We start from the raw sequence: 21,927 nt of genomic DNA, 5'->3' as shown, positions 1-21,927 counted from the left end.
ACTAAAGGTGGTCTAGACAGCTTGCGTAATAAATCAAACTCATATGATTTAATATATTCCCAACTAAAGTGAAAGTACGAGAGAATCTGTCTCAATTTTTTCACTGTCTGTTAATGCGGTCTTAATTTTATGCAACAGTACATTGTAAATGCCTCTATTCCAGTTCATCAGAAAATGATTTATATATTTATGATTATATATGATATACAGTTAGAAATTCTGGGAATCACTGCTTTACGGGTTTTAGTCCAATTCAGTAAAAATGCCAAGACCATTTTTTACGAAGCGCTGTTAGACCAGACTATTCACACATTATTTTTATTTGTGAATTGTTTTATCACAATTGTGAAATATGCTATCAGTGTTGTCGTTCATAGATATGTGGACATATTATTTTTTATCGATATATGTCAATTATCCACACGTATCAAATGCCATCTTTCACACCACATTTTGGTATTTTTAGTATTTATGTTTCGCCAAAAATCACATTTTTAACAACATTCTTCAGCTTCTTTAAAAAACGAGTTCGTTTTCCATAATTTGTGTGTTAACTTCTACACCGACATGTTGAATTTGTGTGTAAGATTTTGCTGATGATAATTGACTCCAAATAATTTAAAAAATAAACAAAATCAAGAAAGAGAAGCAAAAATAAACCTGGAATGAAATATATATATAGAATGAGATCAGCTTGGGGCAGTTTCCATAAAGTGTGAATAGATAATTAATGGTGAATATTTTCAACTTAGTAAAAATGTTTGAACTTGTAACATCACATATGTTAGATACCCCATATTTTTCATCATATGTATTCGTATGCACTTATTATCCAGCCCTTTTTTCCTCCCGATTTTCATATTTATGGAGTGAAATCATTTTTAGTTTTATTTAAATACAACTTTGACAACAAATGCCACTAAGTTGAAAATGTTAACTTACATAAGAAGCTTCATATAAATACGACCACAGAAGTATTTAATTTTAAACCTTCATGAAAATGAATCTTTGAAATAGTTTGTACTAACAATTTATTTTAAGCAGGTCAAGTTTTGAATCTGACCGTTTATATATAACATGTATCAATTAAGAACATGTAAGGAGATCTGACATGTATGATGGTGCCATATCATTTTATCTTACATTTAAGTGCGGCAGTATGATATTCAGATTTATCTATAAGCCTCAACTATTTCAATTCTTGCAATAATTCACAATATGGTGACCCTTTCGTCTTTTTAATTTTATTGTTGCCACCCATTTGTGTACAATGTTTATTTTATTCATCTAGGAACCATTGTCCTTGTCCCAAATATGACAAAGCAAACATGTTATAGTTCATGAGAATGGGAGCCCATGTCATGGTGGTTTCCGACAGTTGACACTTATTGAAAATCCAAAGGGAGATATACGGGCTAATAACAGACCACTTTCAGGCCAATTTCTCGAAACTACTTAAGTCTGTTATAAGACGAATAAGCTAAACTCACTATTTTTGTTCTTGCATAATTTGTAAAATATTTACTACTTTTAAAATATTTTCAATGTTATTGAAGTTATCCGTCTGATAATCACGCAAAACTCAGTTTTATGTATCAAAATCAGTTAAAGTAAGACGATTTGTTAAACAGAATAAGCTACTGAAGTCTGTTAGGCTTAAGAAGTTTCGAGAAATCAGGGCCAAGAGGGAGCCAGAAAACATACAGACGGACGGACAGTGAAGCTGGATGTCTAGGAATAAACATAACATAACATATTGTTTATTTTAGTATGAGCATGTACTTAGTATTATTATTGTTTACACAATAGGTTCGACCATACATGTATGTAAATGGTATATAATTGTATAATAACTTAAATAATGATACAAATAAAAGTATACAGCTCTTTTTAAATACATTTTTTCTTTAAAACTTTTGATTTATTGCTATTAACCTACGTTATTAGGAATGAATTACAAACTTAGTTGTAAGATGGACTTGCAGGGAATATTAGGGAAAACATGCTTTTCTTAGAAATGATTGGCCTTCTCGTTATTATTTTAAGCATACACTATACAGACGGAAAAATGAACAACGGATCAGTATTTCACTAGTTGCACAACATTCCAAATTGATTAACAGCAGAAGACTTAGAGGACAACTTTGTAAAAAAATGTAATGTAATTGCAACGACTCCCTTGTTTGACCGAACACACTTTTCACAAAACGAAATACGAAATTCGAGATCACATTTTTCACGAATTTGTAAAGAAATGTGATGTGTGTAGTTTGTGGTCAAACAAAGAACTGAAGCTTTCGGGTGTCATTGAGAAGTCACGGAAGGAAATCATTGTACTGGTATGTTTCAGTCCTTAATATTTGTAAATACCAACGAATTAAAATATGATAAAGATGCTTCGGCCGTTTTTCAGTCATGGACATTCTTGTTCAGTGAGCAATCTGAAATTGTTTGTCCCAAATGCAGTTCGCTTAAAGGTAAACCACATTTTCACATTAACCATTCAACACGGTCAATTGCGCAGGCTCCCAAAACCCCGCTAATTGTTCATAAAAATGTATATACGACGATGGTTAAAAGAAACAAAAGCCCTGGTTTGCGGTATAGTACATAACAGTGTCGTCTTTTGTTTACTAATTTATTCAGGAGTGGACAGGTTGATGGATGAGTTGGACATAAATCCACTATTGACGGTAGTGCGGGTTACATCACTGTGTGTTTTGAAGCTCGAGGGCAAAGATGGACTCATTTGTCATCTGTCAACGGTCTCCAACCGCTGGCCATGGCAGCTAGCTGCCAGCAATACGTGCATAGATCATGGCTGTGGTCCGTAGTAAAAGAATATAGTTGTCATGGAACAAATGTACATGTGGTCAAAACTTGGTGAATCACTATAATTGTAATAAAATATACAAAATAGCAATTTAGTCCCCCCAAAACACATCTATACGAGTTGTGTGTTTACTTTTAAACATTATAATTTCTAATTGAATTAAAAGTTAAACTCCATAAAATTAAAATAACAGGTTCATAGTTTTCACAACATCTGTCAAGCAATGGTCATGCATTTGTAATATATTGATTGTATTGTAGAATATTGTACAGGCACGGGCTATTGTGAGGGAATGATTGTATTGTAGTATACTTTACAGGCACGTGTTACTGTGAGGGAATGATTGTATTGTAGTATACTTTACAGGCAAGGGCTACTGTGAGGGAATGGTTGTATTGTAGAATATTGTACAGGCACGGGCTATTGTGAGGGAATGATTGTATTGTAGGATACTGTACAGGCACGTGTTACTGTGAGGGAATGATTGTATTGTAGTATACTTTACAGGCACGGGCTACTGTGAGGGAATGGTTGTATTGTAGAATATTGTACAGGCACGGGCTATTGTGAGGGAATGATTGTATTGTAGTATACTTTACAGGCACGGGCTACTGTGAGGGAATGATTGTATTGTAGTATACTTTACAGGCACGGGCTACTGTGAGGGAATGATTGTATTGTAGTATACTTTACAGGCACGGGCTACTGTGAGGGAATGATTGTATTGTAGTATACTTTACAGGCACGGGCTACTGTGAGGGAATGATTGTATTGTAGTATACTTTACAGGCACGGGCTACTGTGAGGGAATGGTTGTATTGTAATATACTTTACAGGCACGGGTTGCTGTGAGGGAATAATTGTATTGTAGGATACTGTACAGGCACGGGCTATTGTGAGGGAATGATTGTATTGTATGGTACTTTACAGGCACGGGTTGCTGTGAGGGAATAATTGTATTGTAGGATACTGTACAGGCACGGGCTACTGTGAGGGAATGGTTGTATTGTAGGATACTGTACAGGCACGGGCTACTGTGAGGGAATGGTTGATTGTAGTATACTGTACACCCATGGGATACTGTGAGGAAATGGTTGTATTGTAGGATAATGTACAGACACGGGCTACTGTGAGGGAATGGTTATATTGTAGGATACTGTACAGGCACGGGCTACTGACAGACACGGGCTACTGTGAGGGAATGGTTTTATTGTAGGATACTGTACAGAAACGGGCTACTGTGAGGGAATGGCTATATTGTAGGATACTGTACAGACACGGGTTACTGTGAGGGAATGTCTGTATTGTAGGATACTGTACAGACACGGGCTACTGTGAGGGAATGGTTGATTGTAGTTTACTGTACAGGAATGGGTTACTGTGAGGGAATGGTTGTATTGTAGGATACTGTACAGGCACGGGCTGCTGTGAGGGAATGGTTGTATTGTAGGATACTGTACAGGCACGGGTTACTGTGAGGGAATGGTTGTATTGTAGAATACTGTACAGGCACGGGTTACTGTGAGGAAATGGTTGTATTGTAGTATACTGTACAGGCACGGGCTACTGTGAGGGAATGGTTGTATTGTAGAATACTGTACAGGCACGGGTTACTGTGAGGGAATGGTTGTATTGTAGGATGCTGTACAGGCACGGGTTACTGTGAGGAAATGGTTATATTGTAGGATACTGTACAGGCACGGGCTACTGTGAGGGAATGGTTGTATTGTAGGATGCTGTACAGGCACGGGCTACTGTGAGGGAATGGTTGTATTGTAGGATACTGTACAGGCACGGGCTACTCTGAGTGAATGGTTGTATTGTAGTATACTGTACAGGCACGGGCAACTGTGAGGGAATGGTTGTATTGTAGGATGCTGTACAGGCACGGGTTACTGTGAGGGAATGGTTGTATTGTAGGATGCTGTACAGGCACGGGCTACTGTGAGGGAATGGTTGTATTGTAGGATGCTGTACAGGCACGGGCTACTGTGAGGGAATGGTTGTATTGTAGGATACTGTACAGGCACGGGCTACTCTGAGTGAATGGTTGTATTGTAGTATACTGTACAGGCACGGGCTACTGTGAGGGAATGGTTGTATTGTAGGATACTGTACAGGCACGGGCTACTGTGAGAGAATGGCTGTATTGTAGTTTACTGTACAGGCACGGGCTACTGTGAGAGAATGGCTGTATTGTAGTTTACTGTACAGGCACGGGTTACTGTGAGGAAATGGTTGTATTGTAGTATACTGTACAGGCACAGGCTACTGTGAGGAAATGGCTGTATTGAAGTTTACTGTACAGGCACAGGTTACTGTGAGGGAATGGTTGTATTGTAGTATACTGTACAGGCACGGGCTACTGTGAGAGAATGGCTGTATTGTAGTTTACTGTACAGGCACGGGTTACTGTGAGGAAATGGTTGATTGTAGGATACTGTACAGGCACGGGTTACTGTGAGGGAATGGTTGTATTGTAGGATACTGTACAGGCACGTGCTACTGTGGGGGAATGGTTGTATTTTAGGATAATGTACAGGCACGGGCTACTGTGAGGGAATGGTTGTATTGTAGTATACTTTACAGGCACGGGCTACTGTGAGGGAATGATTGTATTGTCGTATACTTTACAGGCACGGGCTACTGTGAGGGATTGATTGTATTGTAGTATACTTTACAGGCACGGGCTACTGTGAGGGAATGATTGTATTGTAGTATACTTTACAGGCACGGGCTACTGTGAGGGAATGGTTGTATTGTAGTATACTTTACAGGCACGGGTTGCTGTGAGGGAATAATTGTATTGTAGGATACTGTACAGGCACGGGCTATTGTGAGGGAATGATTGTATTGTATGGTAATTTACAGGCACGGGTTGCTGTGAGGGAATAATTGTATTGTAGGATACTGTACAGGCACGGGCTACTGTGAGGGAATGGTTGTATTGTAGGACACTGTACAGGCACGGGCTACTGTGAGGGAATGGTTGATTGTAGTATACTGTACACCCATGGGATACTGTGAGGAAATGGTTGTATTGTAGGATAATGTACAGACACGGGCTACTGTGAGGGAATGGTTATATTGTAGGATACTGTACAGACACGGGCTACTGACAGACACGGGCTACTGTGAGGGAATGGTTTTATTGTAGTATACTTTACAGGCACGGGCTACTCTGAGTGAATGGTTGTATTGTAGTATACTGTACAGGCACGGGCTACTGTGAGGGAATGGTTGTATTGTAGGATACTGTACAGGCACGGGCTACTGTGAGAGAATGGCTGTATTGTAGTTTACTGTACAGGCACGGGCTACTGTGAGAGAATGGCTGTATTGTAGTTTACTGTACAGGCACGGGTTACTGTGAGGAAATGGTTGTATTGTAGTATACTGTACAGGCACAGGTTACTGTGAGGAATTGGCTGTATTGTAGTTTACTGTACAGGCACAGGTTACTGTGAGGGAATGGTTGTATTGTAGTATACTGTACAGGCACGGGCTACTGTGAGAGAATGGCTGTATTGTAGTTTACTGTACAGGCACGGGTTACTGTGAGGAAATGGTTGATTGTAGGATACTGTACAGGCACGGGTTACTGTGAGGGAATGGTTGTATTGTAGGATACTGTACAGGCACGTGCTACTGTGGGGGAATGGTTGTATTTTAGGATAATGTACAGGCACGGGCTACTGTGAGTGAATGGTTGTATTGTATGGTTACTGTACAGGCACGGGTTACTGTGAGGGAATGGCTGTATTGTAGTATACTGTACAGGCACGGGCTACTGTGAGTGAATGGTTGTATTGTAGGATACTGTACAGGCACGGGCTACTGTGAGGGAGTGGTTGTATTGTAGGATACTGTACAGGCACGGGCTACTGTGAGTGAATGGTTGTATTGTAGGATACTGTACAGGCACGGGCTACTGTGAGGGAAAGGTTGTATTGTAGGATACTGTACAGGCACGTGCTACTGTGAGGGAATGATTGTATTGTAGGATACTGTACAGGCACGGGTTACTGTGAGGGAATTGTTGTATTGTAGGGTACTGTACAGGCACGGGCTACTGTGAGGGAATGGCTGTATTGTATGGTACTGTACAGGCACGGGTTAATGTGAGGGATTGGCTGTATTGTAGTATACTGTACAGGCACGGGCTACTGTGAGGAAATGGTTGTATTGTAGAATATTGTACAGGCACGGGCTATTGTGAGGGAATGATTGTATTGTAGTATACTTTACAGGCACGGGCTACTGTGAGGGAATGGTTGTATTGTAGTATACTTTACAGGCACGGGCTACTGTGAGGGAATGGTTGTATTGTAGTATACTGTACATGCACGGGCTACTGTTAGGGAATGATTGTATTGTAGTATACTTTACAGGCACGGGCTACTGTGAGGGAATGGTTGTATTGTAGTATACTTTACAGGCACGGGCTACTGTGAGGGAATGATTGTATTGTAGTATACTTTACAGGCACGGGCTACTGTGAGGGAATGATTGTATTGTAGTATACTTTACAGGCACGGGCTACTGTGAGGGAATGATTGTATTGTAGTATACTTTACAGGCACGGGCTACTGTGAGGGAATGGTTGTATTGTAGTATACTGTACAGGCACGGGTTGCTGTGAGGGAATAATTGTATTGTAGGATACTGTACAGGCACGGGCTACTGTGAGGGAATGGTTGTATTGTAGTATACTTTACAGGCACGGGCTACTGTGAGGGAATGATTGTATTGTAGTATACTTTACAGGCACGGGCTACTGTGAGGGAATGATTGTATTGTAGTATACTTTACAGGCACGGGCTACTGTGAGGGAATGATTGTATTGTAGTATACTTTACAGGCACGGGTTGCTGTGAGGGAATAATTGTATTGTTGGATACTGTAAAGGCACGGGCTATTGTGAGGGAATGATTGTATTGTATGGTACTTTACAGGCACGGGTTGCTGTGAGGGAATAATTGTATTGTAGGATACTGTACAGGCACGGGCTACTTTGAGGGAATGGTTGTATTGTAGGACACTGTACAGGCACGGGTTACTGTGAGGGAATGGTTGATTGTAGTATACTGTACACCCATGGGATACTGTGAGGAAATGGTTGTATTGTAGGATAATGTACAGACACGGGCTACAGGTGAGGGAATGGTTATATTGTAGGATACTGTACAGGCACGGGCTACTGACAGACACGGGCTACTGTGAGGGAATGGTTTTATTGTAGGATACTTTACAGGCACGGGCTACTGTGAGGGAATGGCTGTATTGTAGGATACTGTACAGACACGGGTTACTGTGAGGGAATGTCTGTATTGTAGGATACTGTACAGACACGGGCTACTTTGAGGGAATGGTTGATTTAAGTTTACTGTACAGGCATGGGTTACTCTGAGGGAATGGTTGTATTGTATGATACTGTACAGGCACGGGCTGCTGTGAGGGAATGGTTGTATTGTAGGATACTGTACAGGCACGGGTTACTGTGAGGGAATGGTTGTATTGTAGAATACTTTACAGGCACGGGTTACTGTGAGGAAATGGTTGTATTGTAGTATACTGTACAGGCACGGGCTACTGTGAGGGAATGGTTGTATTGTAGGATACTGTACAGGCACGGGCTACTGTGAGAGAATGGCTGTATTGTAGTTTACTGTACAGGCACGGGCTACTGTGAGGGAATGGTTGTATTGTAGTATACTGTACAAGCACGGGCTACTGTGAGAGAATGGCTGTATTGTAGTTTACTGTACAGGAACGGGTTACTGTGAGGAAATGGTTGATTGTAGGATACTGTACAGGCACGGGTTACTGTGAGGGAATGGTTGTATTGTAGTATACTGTACAGGCACGGGTTACTGTGAGGGAATGGTTGTATTGTAGTATACTGTACAGGCACGTGCTACTGTGGGGGAATGGTTGTATTTTAGGATAATGTACAGGCACGGGTTACTGTGAGTGAATGGTTGTATTGTATGGTTACTGTACAGGCACGGGTTACTGTGAGGGAATGGCTGTATTGTAGTATACTGTACAGGCACGGGCTACTGTGAGTGAATGGTTGTATTGTAGGATACTGTACAGGCACGGGCTACTGTGGGGGAGTGGTTGTATTGTAGGATACTGTACAGGCACGGGCTACTGTGAGTGAATGGTTGTATTGTAGGATACTGTACAGGCACGGGCTACTGTGAGGGAAAGGTTGTATTGTAGGATACTGTACAGGCACGTGCTACTGTGAGGGAATGATTGTATTGTAGGATACTGTACAGGCACGGGTTACTGTGAGGGAATTGTTTTATTGTAGGGTACTCTACAGGCACGGGCTACTGTGAGGGAATGGCTGTATTGTATGGTACTGTACAGGCACGGGTTAATGTGGGGAATGGCTATATTGTAGTATACTGTACAGGCACGGGCTACTGTGAGGAAATGGTTGTATTGTAGTATACTGTACAGGCACGTGCTACTGTGAGGGAATGGTTGATTGTAGGAAACTGTACAGGCACGGGCTACTGCGAGGGAATAAATGTAGTGTAGGATACTGTACAGGCACGGGTTACTGAGAGGGAATAAATGTATTGTAGGATACTCTACAGGCACGGGTTACTGTGAGGGAATAAATGTATTGTAGGATACTGTACAGGCATGGGCTATTGTGAGGAAATAAATGTAGTGTAGTATACTGAACAGGCACGGGTTACTGTGAGGAAATAAATGTATTGTAGGATGCTGTACAGGCATGGGCTATTGTGAGGGAATGGCTGTATTGTATGGTACGGTACTGGTACGGGTTACTGTGAGAGCATGGCTGTATTGTAGTATACTGTACAGGCACGGGCTACTGTGAGGGAATGGTTGTACAGGCACGTGCTACTGTGAGGGAATGGTTGATTGTAGGATACTGTACAGGCACGGGCTACTGTGAGGGAATGGTTGTATTGTAGGATACTGTACAGGCACGTGCTACTGTGAGGGAATGGTTGATTGTAGGATACTGTACAGGCACGGGCTACTGTGAGGGAATGGTTGTACTGTAGGATACTGTACAGGCATTGGCTACTGTGAGGGAATGGCTGTATTGTAGGATAATGTACAGGCACGTGCAACAGTGAGGGAATGGCTGTATTGTAGGATATTGTACAGGCACGGGCTACTGTGAGTGAATGGTTGTATTGTAGGATACTGTACAGGCACGAGCTACTGTGAGTGAATGGTTGTATTGTAGGATACTGTACAGGCACGGGCTACTGTGAGTGAATGGTTGTATTGTAGGATACTGTACAGGCACGGGCTACTGTGAGTGAATGGTTGTATTGTAGGATACTGTACAGGCACGGGCTACTGTGAGGGAATGGTTGTATTGTAGGATACTGTACAGGCACGGGCCACTGTGAGGGAATGGTTGATTGTAGGATACTGTACAGGCACGGGTTACTGTGAGTGAATGGTTGATTGTAGGATACTGTACAGGCACGGGCCACTGTGATGGAATGGTTGATTGTAGGATACTGTACAGGCACGGGCTACTGTGAGTGAATGGTTGTATTGTAGGATACTGTACAGGCACGGGCTACTGTGAGTGAATGGTTGTATTGTAGGATACTGTACAGGCACGGGCTACTGTGAGTGAATGGTTGTATTGTAGGATACTGAACAGCACGGGCTACTGTGAGGGAATGGTTGTATTGTAGGATATTGTACAGGCACGGGCTACTGTGAGGGAATGGTTGTTTTGTAGGATACTGTAAAGGCACGAGCTACTGTGAGGGAATGGCTGTATTGTATGGTACTGTACAGGCACGGGCTACTGTGAGGGAATGGCTGTATTGTATGGTACTGTACAGGCACGGGCTACTGTAAGGGAATGGCTGTATTGTAGGATACTGTACAGGCACGGGCTACTGTGAGGGAATGGTTGATTGTAGGATACTGTACAGGCACGGGCTACTGTGAGTGAATGGTTGTATTGTAGGATACTGTACAGGCACGGGCTACTGTGAGGGAATGGTTGTATTGTAGGATATTGTACAGGCACTGGCTACTGTGAGGGAATGGTTGATTGTAGGATACTGTACAGGCACGGGCTACTGTGAGTGAATGGTTGTATTGTAGGATACTGTACATGCACGGGCTACTGTGAGTGAATGGTTGTATTGTAGGATATTGTACAGGCACGGGCTACTGTGAGTGAATGGTTGTATTGTAGTTTACTGTACAGGCACGGGCTACTGTGAGTGAATGGTTGTATTGCAGGATACTGTACAGGCACGGGCTACTGTGAGGGAATGGTTGTATTGTAGGATACTGTACAGGCACGGACTACTGAGAGGGAATGGTTGGTTGTAGGATACTGTACAGGCACAGACTACTGTATGGGAATGATTGTATTGTAGTATACTGTACAGGCACGGGCTACTGTGAGGGAATGGTTGTATTGTAGGATACTGTACAGGCACGGGTTACTGTGAGGGAATGGCTGTATTGTATGGTACTATACAGGCACGGGCTACTGTGAGGGAATGGTTGTATTGTAGGATACTGTACAGGCACGGGCTACTGTGAGGGAATGGCTGTATTGTATGGTACTGTACAGGCACGGGCTACTGTGAGGGAATGGTTGTATTGTAGGATACTGTACAGGCACGGGCTACTGTGAGGGAATGGTTGTATTGTAGGATACTGTACAGGCACGGACTACTGTGAGGGAATGGTTGTATTGTAGGATACTGTACAGGCACGGACTACTGAGAGGGAATGGTTGGTTGTAGGATACTGTACAGGCACGGGCTACTGTATGGGAATGATTGTATTGTAGTATACTGTACAGGCACGGGCTACTGTGAGGGAATGGTTGTATTGTAGGATACTGTACAGGCACAGGCTACTGTGAGGGAATGGTTGTAGTTTAGGATACTGTACAGGCACGGGCTACTGTGCGGGAATGATTGTATTGTAGAATACAGTACAGGCACCGGCTACTGTGAGGGAATGGTTGATTGTAGGATACTGTACAGGCACGGGCTACTGTGATAGAATGGTTGTATTGTAGTATACTGTAGAGGCACGGGCCACTGTGAGGGAATGGCTGTATTGTAGGATACTGTACAGACACGGGCCACTGTGAGGGAATGGTTGTATCGTATGATACTGTACAGGCATGGGCTATTGACATACACGGGCTACTGTGAGGGAATGGTTGTATTGTAGGATACTGTACAGACACGTGCTACTGTGAGGGAATGTCTGTATTGTAAGATAGTGTACAGACACGGGTTACTGTGAGGGAATGTCTGTATTGTAGGATACTGTACAGACACGGCTACTTTGAGGGAATGGTTGTAGTGTAGGATACTGTACAGGCACGGGTTACTGTGAGGGAATGGTTGTATTGTAGGATACTGTACAGGCACAGGCTACTGTGAGGGAATGGTTGTAGTTTAGGATACTGTACAGGCACGGGCTACTGTGCGGGAATGATTGTATTGTAGTATACAGTACAGGCACCACCTACTGTGAGGGAATGGTTGTATTGTAGGATACTGTACAGGCACGAGCTACAGTGAGGGAATGGTTGTAGATTAGGATACTGTACAGGCACGGGTTACTGTGAGGGAATGGTTGTATTGTAGGATAATTTACAGGCACGGGCTACTGTGACGGAATGGTTGTACTGTAGGATACTGTTCAGGCACGGGCTACTGTAAGTGAATGGTTGTATTGTAGGATACTGTAAAGGTAAGGGCTACTGTGAAGGGATGATTGTATTTTAGGATACTGTACAGGCACGGGCTACAGGTGAGGGAATGGTTGTATTGTAGGATACTGTTCAGGCACGGGCTACTGTGAGGGAATGGTTGTATTGTAGGATACTGTACAGGCACGGGTCACTGTGAGGGAATGGTTGTATTGTAGGATACTGTACAGACACGGGTTACTGTGAGTGAATGGTTGTATTGTAGGATACTGTACAGGCACAGGCCACTGTGTGGGGATGGTTGTATTGTAGGATACTGTACAGGCACGGGTTACTGTGAGGGAATGGTTATATTGTAGTATACTGTACAGGCACGGGCTACTGTGAGGGAATGGTTGGCAATTCATGGTCAAATTTAACAAGATATGTGTACTAAAGCCGAAGCTGAATGAGCAACAATTTGGCCAGGAAACTGATGACGACAACAACAGTTATTCGATAGGTAAACGACCTGGTATATATTCATTTAGACTAATACACATATAATCACTTTGTGTTTTGAAATAGGTAATCTGAAGTAAACCAAGATATAAATGTGAAAGTTAGAAGTATTGAAATAAGTTGATACAATTTAATTACTTATAACGAGAAATACGTTCATTCTTTTTAATAAGATTCCAATGATTTTTGTTCAGAAATAAACAATCTGAATGCGGTTGACAGAGAAAACCTCATGGATACCATACGTGAGGGCCAAGCGCTGTTAAGGAGGTTTGACAATGCCAGCATTCAGACCTGCAGTATGCACACCTCGATGAACGATGAAGTATTTCGGCTCTACTTAAACATTTACACTACTAATATTTGATATAATAAAGCAATAAGAATGTTTGTTACAGTATCTGTAATACATTATACATATATTTATATTATTCGAGTTAGTTTTCTTTATCATAATGAGCACCAGTATGGTTCAGAATGAACATATAGTATTTCAGTTTGTGTTACTAAGTTCCAGTTACATGGCAGGTCTACTTTTCAGATTATAGACGCTGTTTTTGGCGTAGACAAGAAGGTTAAAGGATGCGGCTTCAGAGACGGACAACTCCAAATACATGTACAGATGCCTAGTCTGAAATGCGAAAGACAACGAATAAAAAGCGAAATGTCAGATGTTCTAAAGACTTTCAAGATCGACCATATGGTGATATTTGGCGATTACGACATCACCCCTTTTTCGGGATCCAAAGTTGGAGATAAAGCTGAGAACATTTTGGGTAGAACAGGAACGCTTGGAGGTTTTGCTCGAATAGAAGGTCATCTTTCACTAAGTGAATGCCAACTTTGTGCTCTCTTTGCGAGACATTTTGCAGATCCCGATGAGGACAACGAAGAGCCTCCAGTATATATATTTGATCAAAGTGGTAACAAAACTGCCATTGGAGTGGTTCATCGAGGAAACGGAAAAAACAAATATGATATTTCTGCTGTAGCAGTTGTATCTGAGGTCGGAAACAACAAATTCAAAACTTCTGAGGGCCTATATTCACCCAGCCAACTATGCCTTTTCGAACATGATCAACTGGCAAAATTTGAGGAGCTACAAGTCTACATTTGGGCAAATGGAGAAGCGACTCCACGACGAGGAAAGATCACAATTCCGTACTATCGCTGTCGTGCAATGGACGGTCATTACGTCTTGATTGAGGACCTTTGTGTGTGGGACAGAGAAACCAACGCGCTTGTGAGAAAGAGACTGTGTGAATCTGGTCATAGCGGGGCTATATTCTGTTCCGACGATCCGAATGGAAAATCTATCAATGTGTATTCAATGCTTGTAGGTATGTGGAACTATAAAGAAGTGGATAATGATGCCTCACACAAAGGCGTGTACATGACGTTTGCCGTCTGCAAAGGATTGGAAGACTTGAGCGATAAACTTGGCGCCGATATCAAGCTTTGTTAGTCTTTACATATTTGAAATAAACGAGCCAGATTTTATCCATCCGAAAGTTATGATTGCGGACAGCATGATACGACAAGAAAATAATAAAATTTTGCATAAAATATGTAAAAAGAAGTAAAGAAAGTAAGAAGGACGAACTGCTTTGCTAGCCGTACCGATGATATATGATATATACTGGTTACGTATCATTTTTGTGTCAGAGAGTAAGAAATAGTTGTTTTCGTTTTGTTTTACGAAACCGTTAAATCGGCATTAGCCCTGCTGCAGGCTTAATTGTCAAGTAAAGCAAAAAGTGACTTTCGGCGGTAATATCATTCTCCGAGCAAGCGATGCTGAACATTTCTACAATTTTGCCGATATGTTGTATTCATATATCAAAACTAAATTATTTCTTTCTTAGTGTTGATGCAAATGTCTTTCTACTTGTAACTGATGTCTGAAAATGTGTCAATCTGTTACGATAAAATTTATCTTTAACACGATGTAAATAAATTAAAATCGATATATCTATTCTGTGATGTGATAAATAACAAATAAATATACCTATAATATATCTTTTACTCTATCAATAGACACCATCAATGGGAAGAAAAGCGGAATCTTACAATGAACAATCATTTTCGAAAGATCTGTAGTGGCTCGCAACGTGTGATATAGGACTGACATTTTTTTTCATTCTACGTAAATATTTTAATAAGTTTGAAAGTAAACTATGTACTTAAAATTAAGGTTGGTCGGATGTTTACCATCAATGTTTTAAAATATCACATATTACCTTTGTTGGGGTGTAAGATTCAAAACATATAATTTCCACACATGGGCCAACATTTAAACAAGTTTCATCGTTAAATTATTGATTACATTTTAACACCACAATAAAAACCGTTTAAATGTTTAAGAAACACGAAATATGATGATGGCATTAGATACCTACTTCTAGTTTCAAAAGAATATGACGCTGACAATATAAGGGAACCTGGTCAAATATCCCCCAAGTCAAATAGCACCCACACTTTTGGTCAAATAGCCCCCACTGCGAAAAAATTGGTCAAAACGCCCCCAATTCGGTCAAAACGCCCCCATTTTGGTCAAATAGCTCCCACTTCTTTTTTAATTTGAAAATATATTAGAAGGTAAGTTTTAATATTTTTAAGATATTTGAATGTAAGTTGTAATATTTTTAAGATATTTGAATGTATATTTGAAGGTAAGTGGTAATATTTTTAAGATATGTGTATATATATCCGCCTGGTCTCAGAACAACGCTTGCAGCGTAACCAGAAGGCAGCGTACAGGTCCATGTAGGGACCTGTGTTCGCTGCATGGGACATGTACAGATCTGGCGATCTGACCGACACCGGCCTGCTAAAAAAGATTTCCTCTACATATGTGCACACCGTCCCAAACACAAATGAAACAGAAGATTAGTGACAGCTGCATAAGGACCTTTTTACTATGTATTAACATATAATAGGCATTCTCCATCTATGTTAATGTATATTGTGTGGTACAATGAGAATGCATAATACATTTTACCATACATTGTTAATGTGTATTTAAAAGATGTGAATAATGTGAAAATTATTTCAATTTTTTTTTATATATATATTCTTGTTGTTCCTCAATTTGGAAATTATAAATGGAAACCAGTTATATAAGAATGCTGACCAAAATTTTTTATATTCAAGTTCAAAAATTGATGTTTTAAGCATTTCGGTTTTAGCAATAAAATGTTAATTTTCGAACGGAAATATGAAAATCTGCAATCTGATCTTTTGTCAGCAATCTTTTAGCACTGGTTTGCAGATATTTACGCAAAAATTTACTCTTTCCAAGACAAAAAAATAAAAAAAGTTTTCAAAACGGTAAATCTGTGAGAGTGCAGCTTTAAGTTTGATGCTTAATCAATATCAAAATAAAGAATAACACAAAACACAAAAAAAACTTATGACTTAGAAAGTTTAACATTTAAAATGTAGATTTGATGTAATAATATATTATTTATAAGATATATTTTAAAACGTTTGTTATTCTTACTTGGTAAAATTTTCAGATTTATTAATATACAAATAATGTTAATTGCACTTAATTTTGTAAAATTAAAGTTTAAAAAGTGTTTTGGAATAACATAAATATGCAAACATACATATAAAAAAATAATAAAAAGTGGGGGCGTTTTGGGGGACAATTTGACCAATTTTAAAATGTGAGTGGGGGCTATTTGACCAAAATGGGGGCTTTTTGACTTGGGGGCTATTTGACTTGGGGGCTATTTGACTAGGAAGCCAATATAAGACACACATTTATACTCTTAGCATCATTTCAACAATTGATTGTGTAAAAAGGCTAAACAAAAAGAGATAAAACATAAACTATATGTGAAACTAAACTGCAGGATCCGAAGTATATTATCCGCGCAAGTTTTCACCACAAAAGTACACGTGCACATCAATACCGTAATAAAATTTGTCAACAATAAACATTGCGCGTCTTCCTGTACATAAGTGGTTAGTTCGAATGTGTTTTCATGAATTGCGTTATGCCTAAGGTAATTCAGAGACTATTCTCCTTTCACTTGTAAATTAACATGAAATCGACGGGACAGTCCGCCATTTGCGTCTACGAAATATACACATCTTTGTCTCAAAGACGCAACTACTGAGTCTCTTAATTCTGCATTTTGGAGATTGTAACATCGCAGCACTTACTTCGTCTCCGCCAATACATGTTGGGCTCATACATGGGCTCTTTGAGGGCCATGGCAAAACTTTAACGTTGTTTTGCTCCACGAATAAATTCGTTAACATTGCCGTTTTCGGCGTCAGTATCATTGCTGCAGCACGAGTCAACAATGTTGTTGCATGGACGGGACAACGGCAGTCGACATAATGTAGTGATGAACTGCCCTAGCTCCCGGTACGTAATCCAGAAATACTAAACGTGGTATTTCATTATACCTACAGCCCATACAATAGTAGTTTGACAGCCAAACAAGTTCGTTGATTGACAAACGAATTTGCAAATCTTTTCTTGCGACGCCGATACACACACTGACTTCGATCATTAAAGTCATGAAAAATTGTACTCTTTGGAGAAGGCAATTCGTTGCTAAAGTCATAATGGCCTTTTCCGGTGTTATGCAGCCAATTGTCTACGGTTACGGCGGTGCAATATTGTCAATGTGCACCACATTACGGACGTCTGACGAGCACTCTTACTTCACGTAGACGTCGTCTAAATGTTCACGCACTATATTGTATTACAAGTTTAAAATTCGTGTTTTTGTCTTTAATTATACTATAAAATATAATAATAATTATAGTACAGTGTATATACAGGCAATACTTAATTAGACAAGAAGTACTTGTCCGATTCATTTCAATATGGTATGGCACGATTTCATTGTGAGCATTGAATACATCTCGAGGTACAAATACATAGCCCAAAATACTACAGAGCTTGATGGAAAAGATACCACCTTTTTACATAAACTGTATTCTGCAGAAAAACTTGTGCCATTTACATCCGGATTGTTACAATGTCCATTCCACGTTCTAAAATTATTTCATAATCAGAGGAGGGTCTCGATGGCCCTTTCTTGAAACAGTGGTGGACTTTTCACCACTGTCAATAAATAGTTTCATACAAATTGCTTAATGCGTGCGTCCAACTGCACCGACATAGTATCTCCGTCTATTCTTTAAAGCATGCCGTCATGATAAAACAAACACACCTACACTAAAGTTCGTGTCCAATTATAATGCTGTTTAGAAACATTGGATGCTAGAAGGATGAATGGAAACCTGATTTCGGGAGTTATTTCAGGAGCATCGTCCTGACGGATGAATGCCCTTAAAATGACAAACTTTTGTGACAGTGGGTTCAAAATAGTATGCCTTCAAATGGAAAAATCACGATAATTGCGGTAACATTTCGGAACGGATGCCAATAATGATGTTTTGAAACAGGTTGATTTTTTTTAGATAATACTATATCATTTTAATGGTTTATAACATTCTTATTTCTTGTGCAATGCATATACTATTCAAATTCTTCGAATTTTAAATGAAACTGCATATTGTTTGCTTTCAAAAATAGTACAAGAGAAATTGAACTTTTATTACACATCTTAACAACAGACATATAACATTGTACGTAGATGTATTTATACTACGTACAAAGAAGGACGAAACGTCTTTAAATTATTTATTTTTTAAGTAATCAGGCTGGAAAAATTGCATTAGCAGTTATATGACAAACAAACACAGCATCTCTTTGACAATAAAATAATTTCATATGAAGATAGTTTCAGATCTTATTAAATTCAACTTGCATCTTCTCACTTACTTTGGGAACCCCAAGACACTGGAAAGATGAAATTTAGTAACCAATATTTGCCGAAGACTGAATGTAAGTTGTAACGGGTTGTGTTAACATTCGATATTGCTCGCCGTTTCTTCAATTCGTGAAGCGTCATTCCATTAACCGCTAGAAACATCTGGACAAGAAATACCCGGGCACCTTCAACAGCGAAAAATACATCGATGTAACAAAACAAGATAGCCAGACTGTTGAATCCGGAAATGCAGCCAAATATCCATCGTATAAATGTAACTGGTAGAAATAAGTCGAACCACGAAGCCGTTGTGGACACGTACATCAAAAGATATAGGTATTTCGCGCATAAGTATCCGCATACAATACTGACAATTGTGGTGTAGAAAGCGCCAACTATGAAGTACTTCTGATTCTTCAGTCCAATGCAGTTTCCAGTCAGATAGCAATGGTGGTCTCGTTTAAGAATACAAACGTTGCATATCTTGCAATGATGGGTCCGAAATGGCTTGTTTATCCTGCAGATCTCACAGTATCGTCTTGGGTACATTTTCGCTGTATCATATTCGGGCAATAGTTGTCCTCTTAAATGTTGCCCATTTTCTGTTTCGCCACAGAAGTCTCTTTGCAGCCAGGTACTTTCAAAAACGTGTAAATATAAATCGTAGGTCGAAGAATACGTCATTGCCATTATCCAGTTTATTACAACTTGGAAAACTGTGAAGACGACGAAACCTTGAAATAATATCCGAGTCGGAAGATCGGAGTAGAGAACAGGTGTTATTTGATTCACACACATATACAGTTGGGCAGAAAGCAGAAGTGCAACCACTGATCGCCCTGTAACCTGAAATCAGATTGAATGAAGTGACATTGACATAAACTTGATAAAGTAATTACTAGAAAAGACAAGCATGTGCCTTAGAGTGAACTATACGTTTTAACAAAATGTCAACATAGGTTATAACATTTGTTAAGAACATCATTTACATTATGATACAGTGAGACAGACCGCATATTCCACAGCTATGCTAGGAACCAATAAATACTTTCATGTTATGCAAATTAACCGAAATTGTTGAAACTGTACGTACTACCAGCCATAACAGACACCCATTCCTTCTCCTCCTATCCTTGTTCATTCGCCATAACGACGAATTCACGAATGGAAGCTCCACACGTTCACTTGTTACTCCCATATCACTTTCAAGTTTATATATACAAGTTTTTGCGTGCGGATCGGTCGTTAATAATTTATTGTTGGTATCCTCTCTCAACCAGACACATTTGCATTTTGTTCTTTCTTATTCTTCATTCCTAGATTCCTGTATTGGATGAACTTTTTGAATTTCAAGATACGTATTTGCGAACACAAATAGAAACAATGTTTCTATAATATTCCGTTCTATGTCAGATATGGACTCGGTTGAGATGCTGAGAAATAAACAACTAACAATTGGAATTTCCGCAGAATACCCAATGCAGATACCCGACAAATCAATATAGTTAGCCAATTAAGAGCAATTCGCTCCATCATTTACATTGCATCTGGGGAGTTATCTAAAGTGATACATCTATAAATGCCCCATGGTTCAGTAATTTGTCGTTTGTACGTTGTCCCATGTCAATGTGTTTGGTTTGTTTTGGTTTCTTTCCATCGTTCTTCCATTCAATCAGCCAACAATATTAGAAAATTGTGGAGGAAACTATACACCACTATTACAACAGGTCGATCCCCATTATCATTCGAAATATGGTCTTTTTTAACAAGGTAGCAATTCCTGAGAACTTTGTGCATTGGTTACTCTTCAACTTGTACAAAGTAGTGTTTGGCATAAACATTCGTGTCAAATGTCTTCAGTACCTGTGGCAATGTGGTGACCACAATATGCATTTCAATGCAACTTGTCGAGGTTGTTTGATGATCAGAAAAAGTTAAGGTAAAACATTGGAAAATGCAACCATCATATCCTATTTATATATTATCTAATTTACATAGATATGACTCAAGTAATCCAACCCCAAAGAACGTTGATTGCGGATGCCTAGTGACCCCATAGTATTTGGGTCTCGATGGAAATGGTTTTGTGTTATGGAAAAAGAAAATGTAAAACAAATGTCGAAACTGTGTTATCAGAGGCCTACAAAGATAGCCAAATATGACATTTAAGATCCAATTTCAGTACAAATAAAGAGGAATTATTTCCATGAAACACATAACATATTTGACGTTACATATTAGTTGTCAGCAAGCAAGTACCTTTCAAATTGTTCCAACATTATAGGGTATGACCATATATCAACATTTAACATTACGGTTAATGGAGTTTTTGGGTAGCTTATGTTTTGGTCGGATTTCTTAAAGGCAAAAGTTATGCACGGCTTTTCAACTTGTCATGCAATATGTATTTTTCGTCAAATGTTCTCAAATTGAAATGATTAGTGTTGAAGCTTAACACTTGCTTGTGTCCAGTATAGCCATTGAAATCTGATTACCACGACCGCCCCCCCCCCCCCCCCCCTCTGTAACCTGTTAGGTACATATAACATGTGTTGTTGTTTTCTGCATGTTAATTATATGTTATGGCACGGACATATAAGCCACTGGTCCTTGATTTTTGATAATACATCACAACTATGTGATATATTTCTGAGTATGTTCATATCTTATATAACGTCGTACACAACTTTATCCTCAGTATAATAAAACTCTGGTAATATAATTGTTTGACAGCGAACCATAACTATAATTAAATGAAAGAAGTGCACGTGACAGGTGCAGGTGGGCTTAGATAGATTTTTCGAAACCGAGGAGTTAGATATTAGGGTTATAAAGGTAAGGTTAAGATTCATTGACGATCAAGAACATGTAACATAAGCTTTGTAGGGCCTTTAGGCGACAAAACGCATGTACAGTTTTTAAAATCTGTGATGTACATGTGATTAAGAACTATTTACCAGTCCTGGGTTATAACCAGTAATCCATCGACAAAGTTCCGAGCAAAGATCGAAGAGAGAGCCCTCTGATTCAGAGACAGATACGCTGACCAGTCGGCGATAGCCACCGATAGCCAGTTTCAA

The 21,927-nt window shown here is 39.8% G+C and overlaps 2 protein-coding genes across 2 annotated transcripts; one reads left to right on the top strand and one right to left on the bottom strand.

The window, feature by feature from the left end:
* The first annotated feature begins 12,949 nt into the window (after positions 1-12,949).
* Positions 12,950-14,511, top strand: LOC128228761 (uncharacterized). The gene is made up of 3 exons (XM_052940260.1): positions 12,950-13,047; positions 13,241-13,371; positions 13,588-14,511. Exons 1-3 carry the CDS (start codon positions 12,951-12,953, stop codon positions 14,509-14,511), a joined length of 1,152 nt encoding a protein of 383 aa, XP_052796220.1. The 5' UTR covers position 12,950.
* Positions 14,512-18,745: 4,234 nt separating this feature from the next.
* On the bottom strand, positions 18,746-20,072 carry LOC128226906 (palmitoyltransferase ZDHHC22-like). Its single transcript, XM_052937017.1, has 2 exons — positions 19,941-20,072; positions 18,746-19,693 (listed from the first exon to the last, which is right to left on the bottom strand). The coding sequence occupies exons 1-2, from the start codon at positions 20,043-20,045 to the stop codon at positions 18,851-18,853; spliced, it is 948 nt and encodes a 315-aa protein (XP_052792977.1). The 5' UTR covers positions 20,046-20,072; the 3' UTR covers positions 18,746-18,850.
* Positions 20,073-21,927: the final 1,855 nt, after the last annotated feature.

Source organism: Mya arenaria, chromosome 3 (assembly GCF_026914265.1).
Source record: "Mya arenaria isolate MELC-2E11 chromosome 3, ASM2691426v1".
NCBI lineage: Eukaryota > Metazoa > Mollusca > Bivalvia > Myida > Myidae > Mya > Mya arenaria.
The sequence above is the reverse complement of the archived record's forward strand: the minus strand, read 5'-3'. Positions and strand labels throughout refer to the sequence as shown.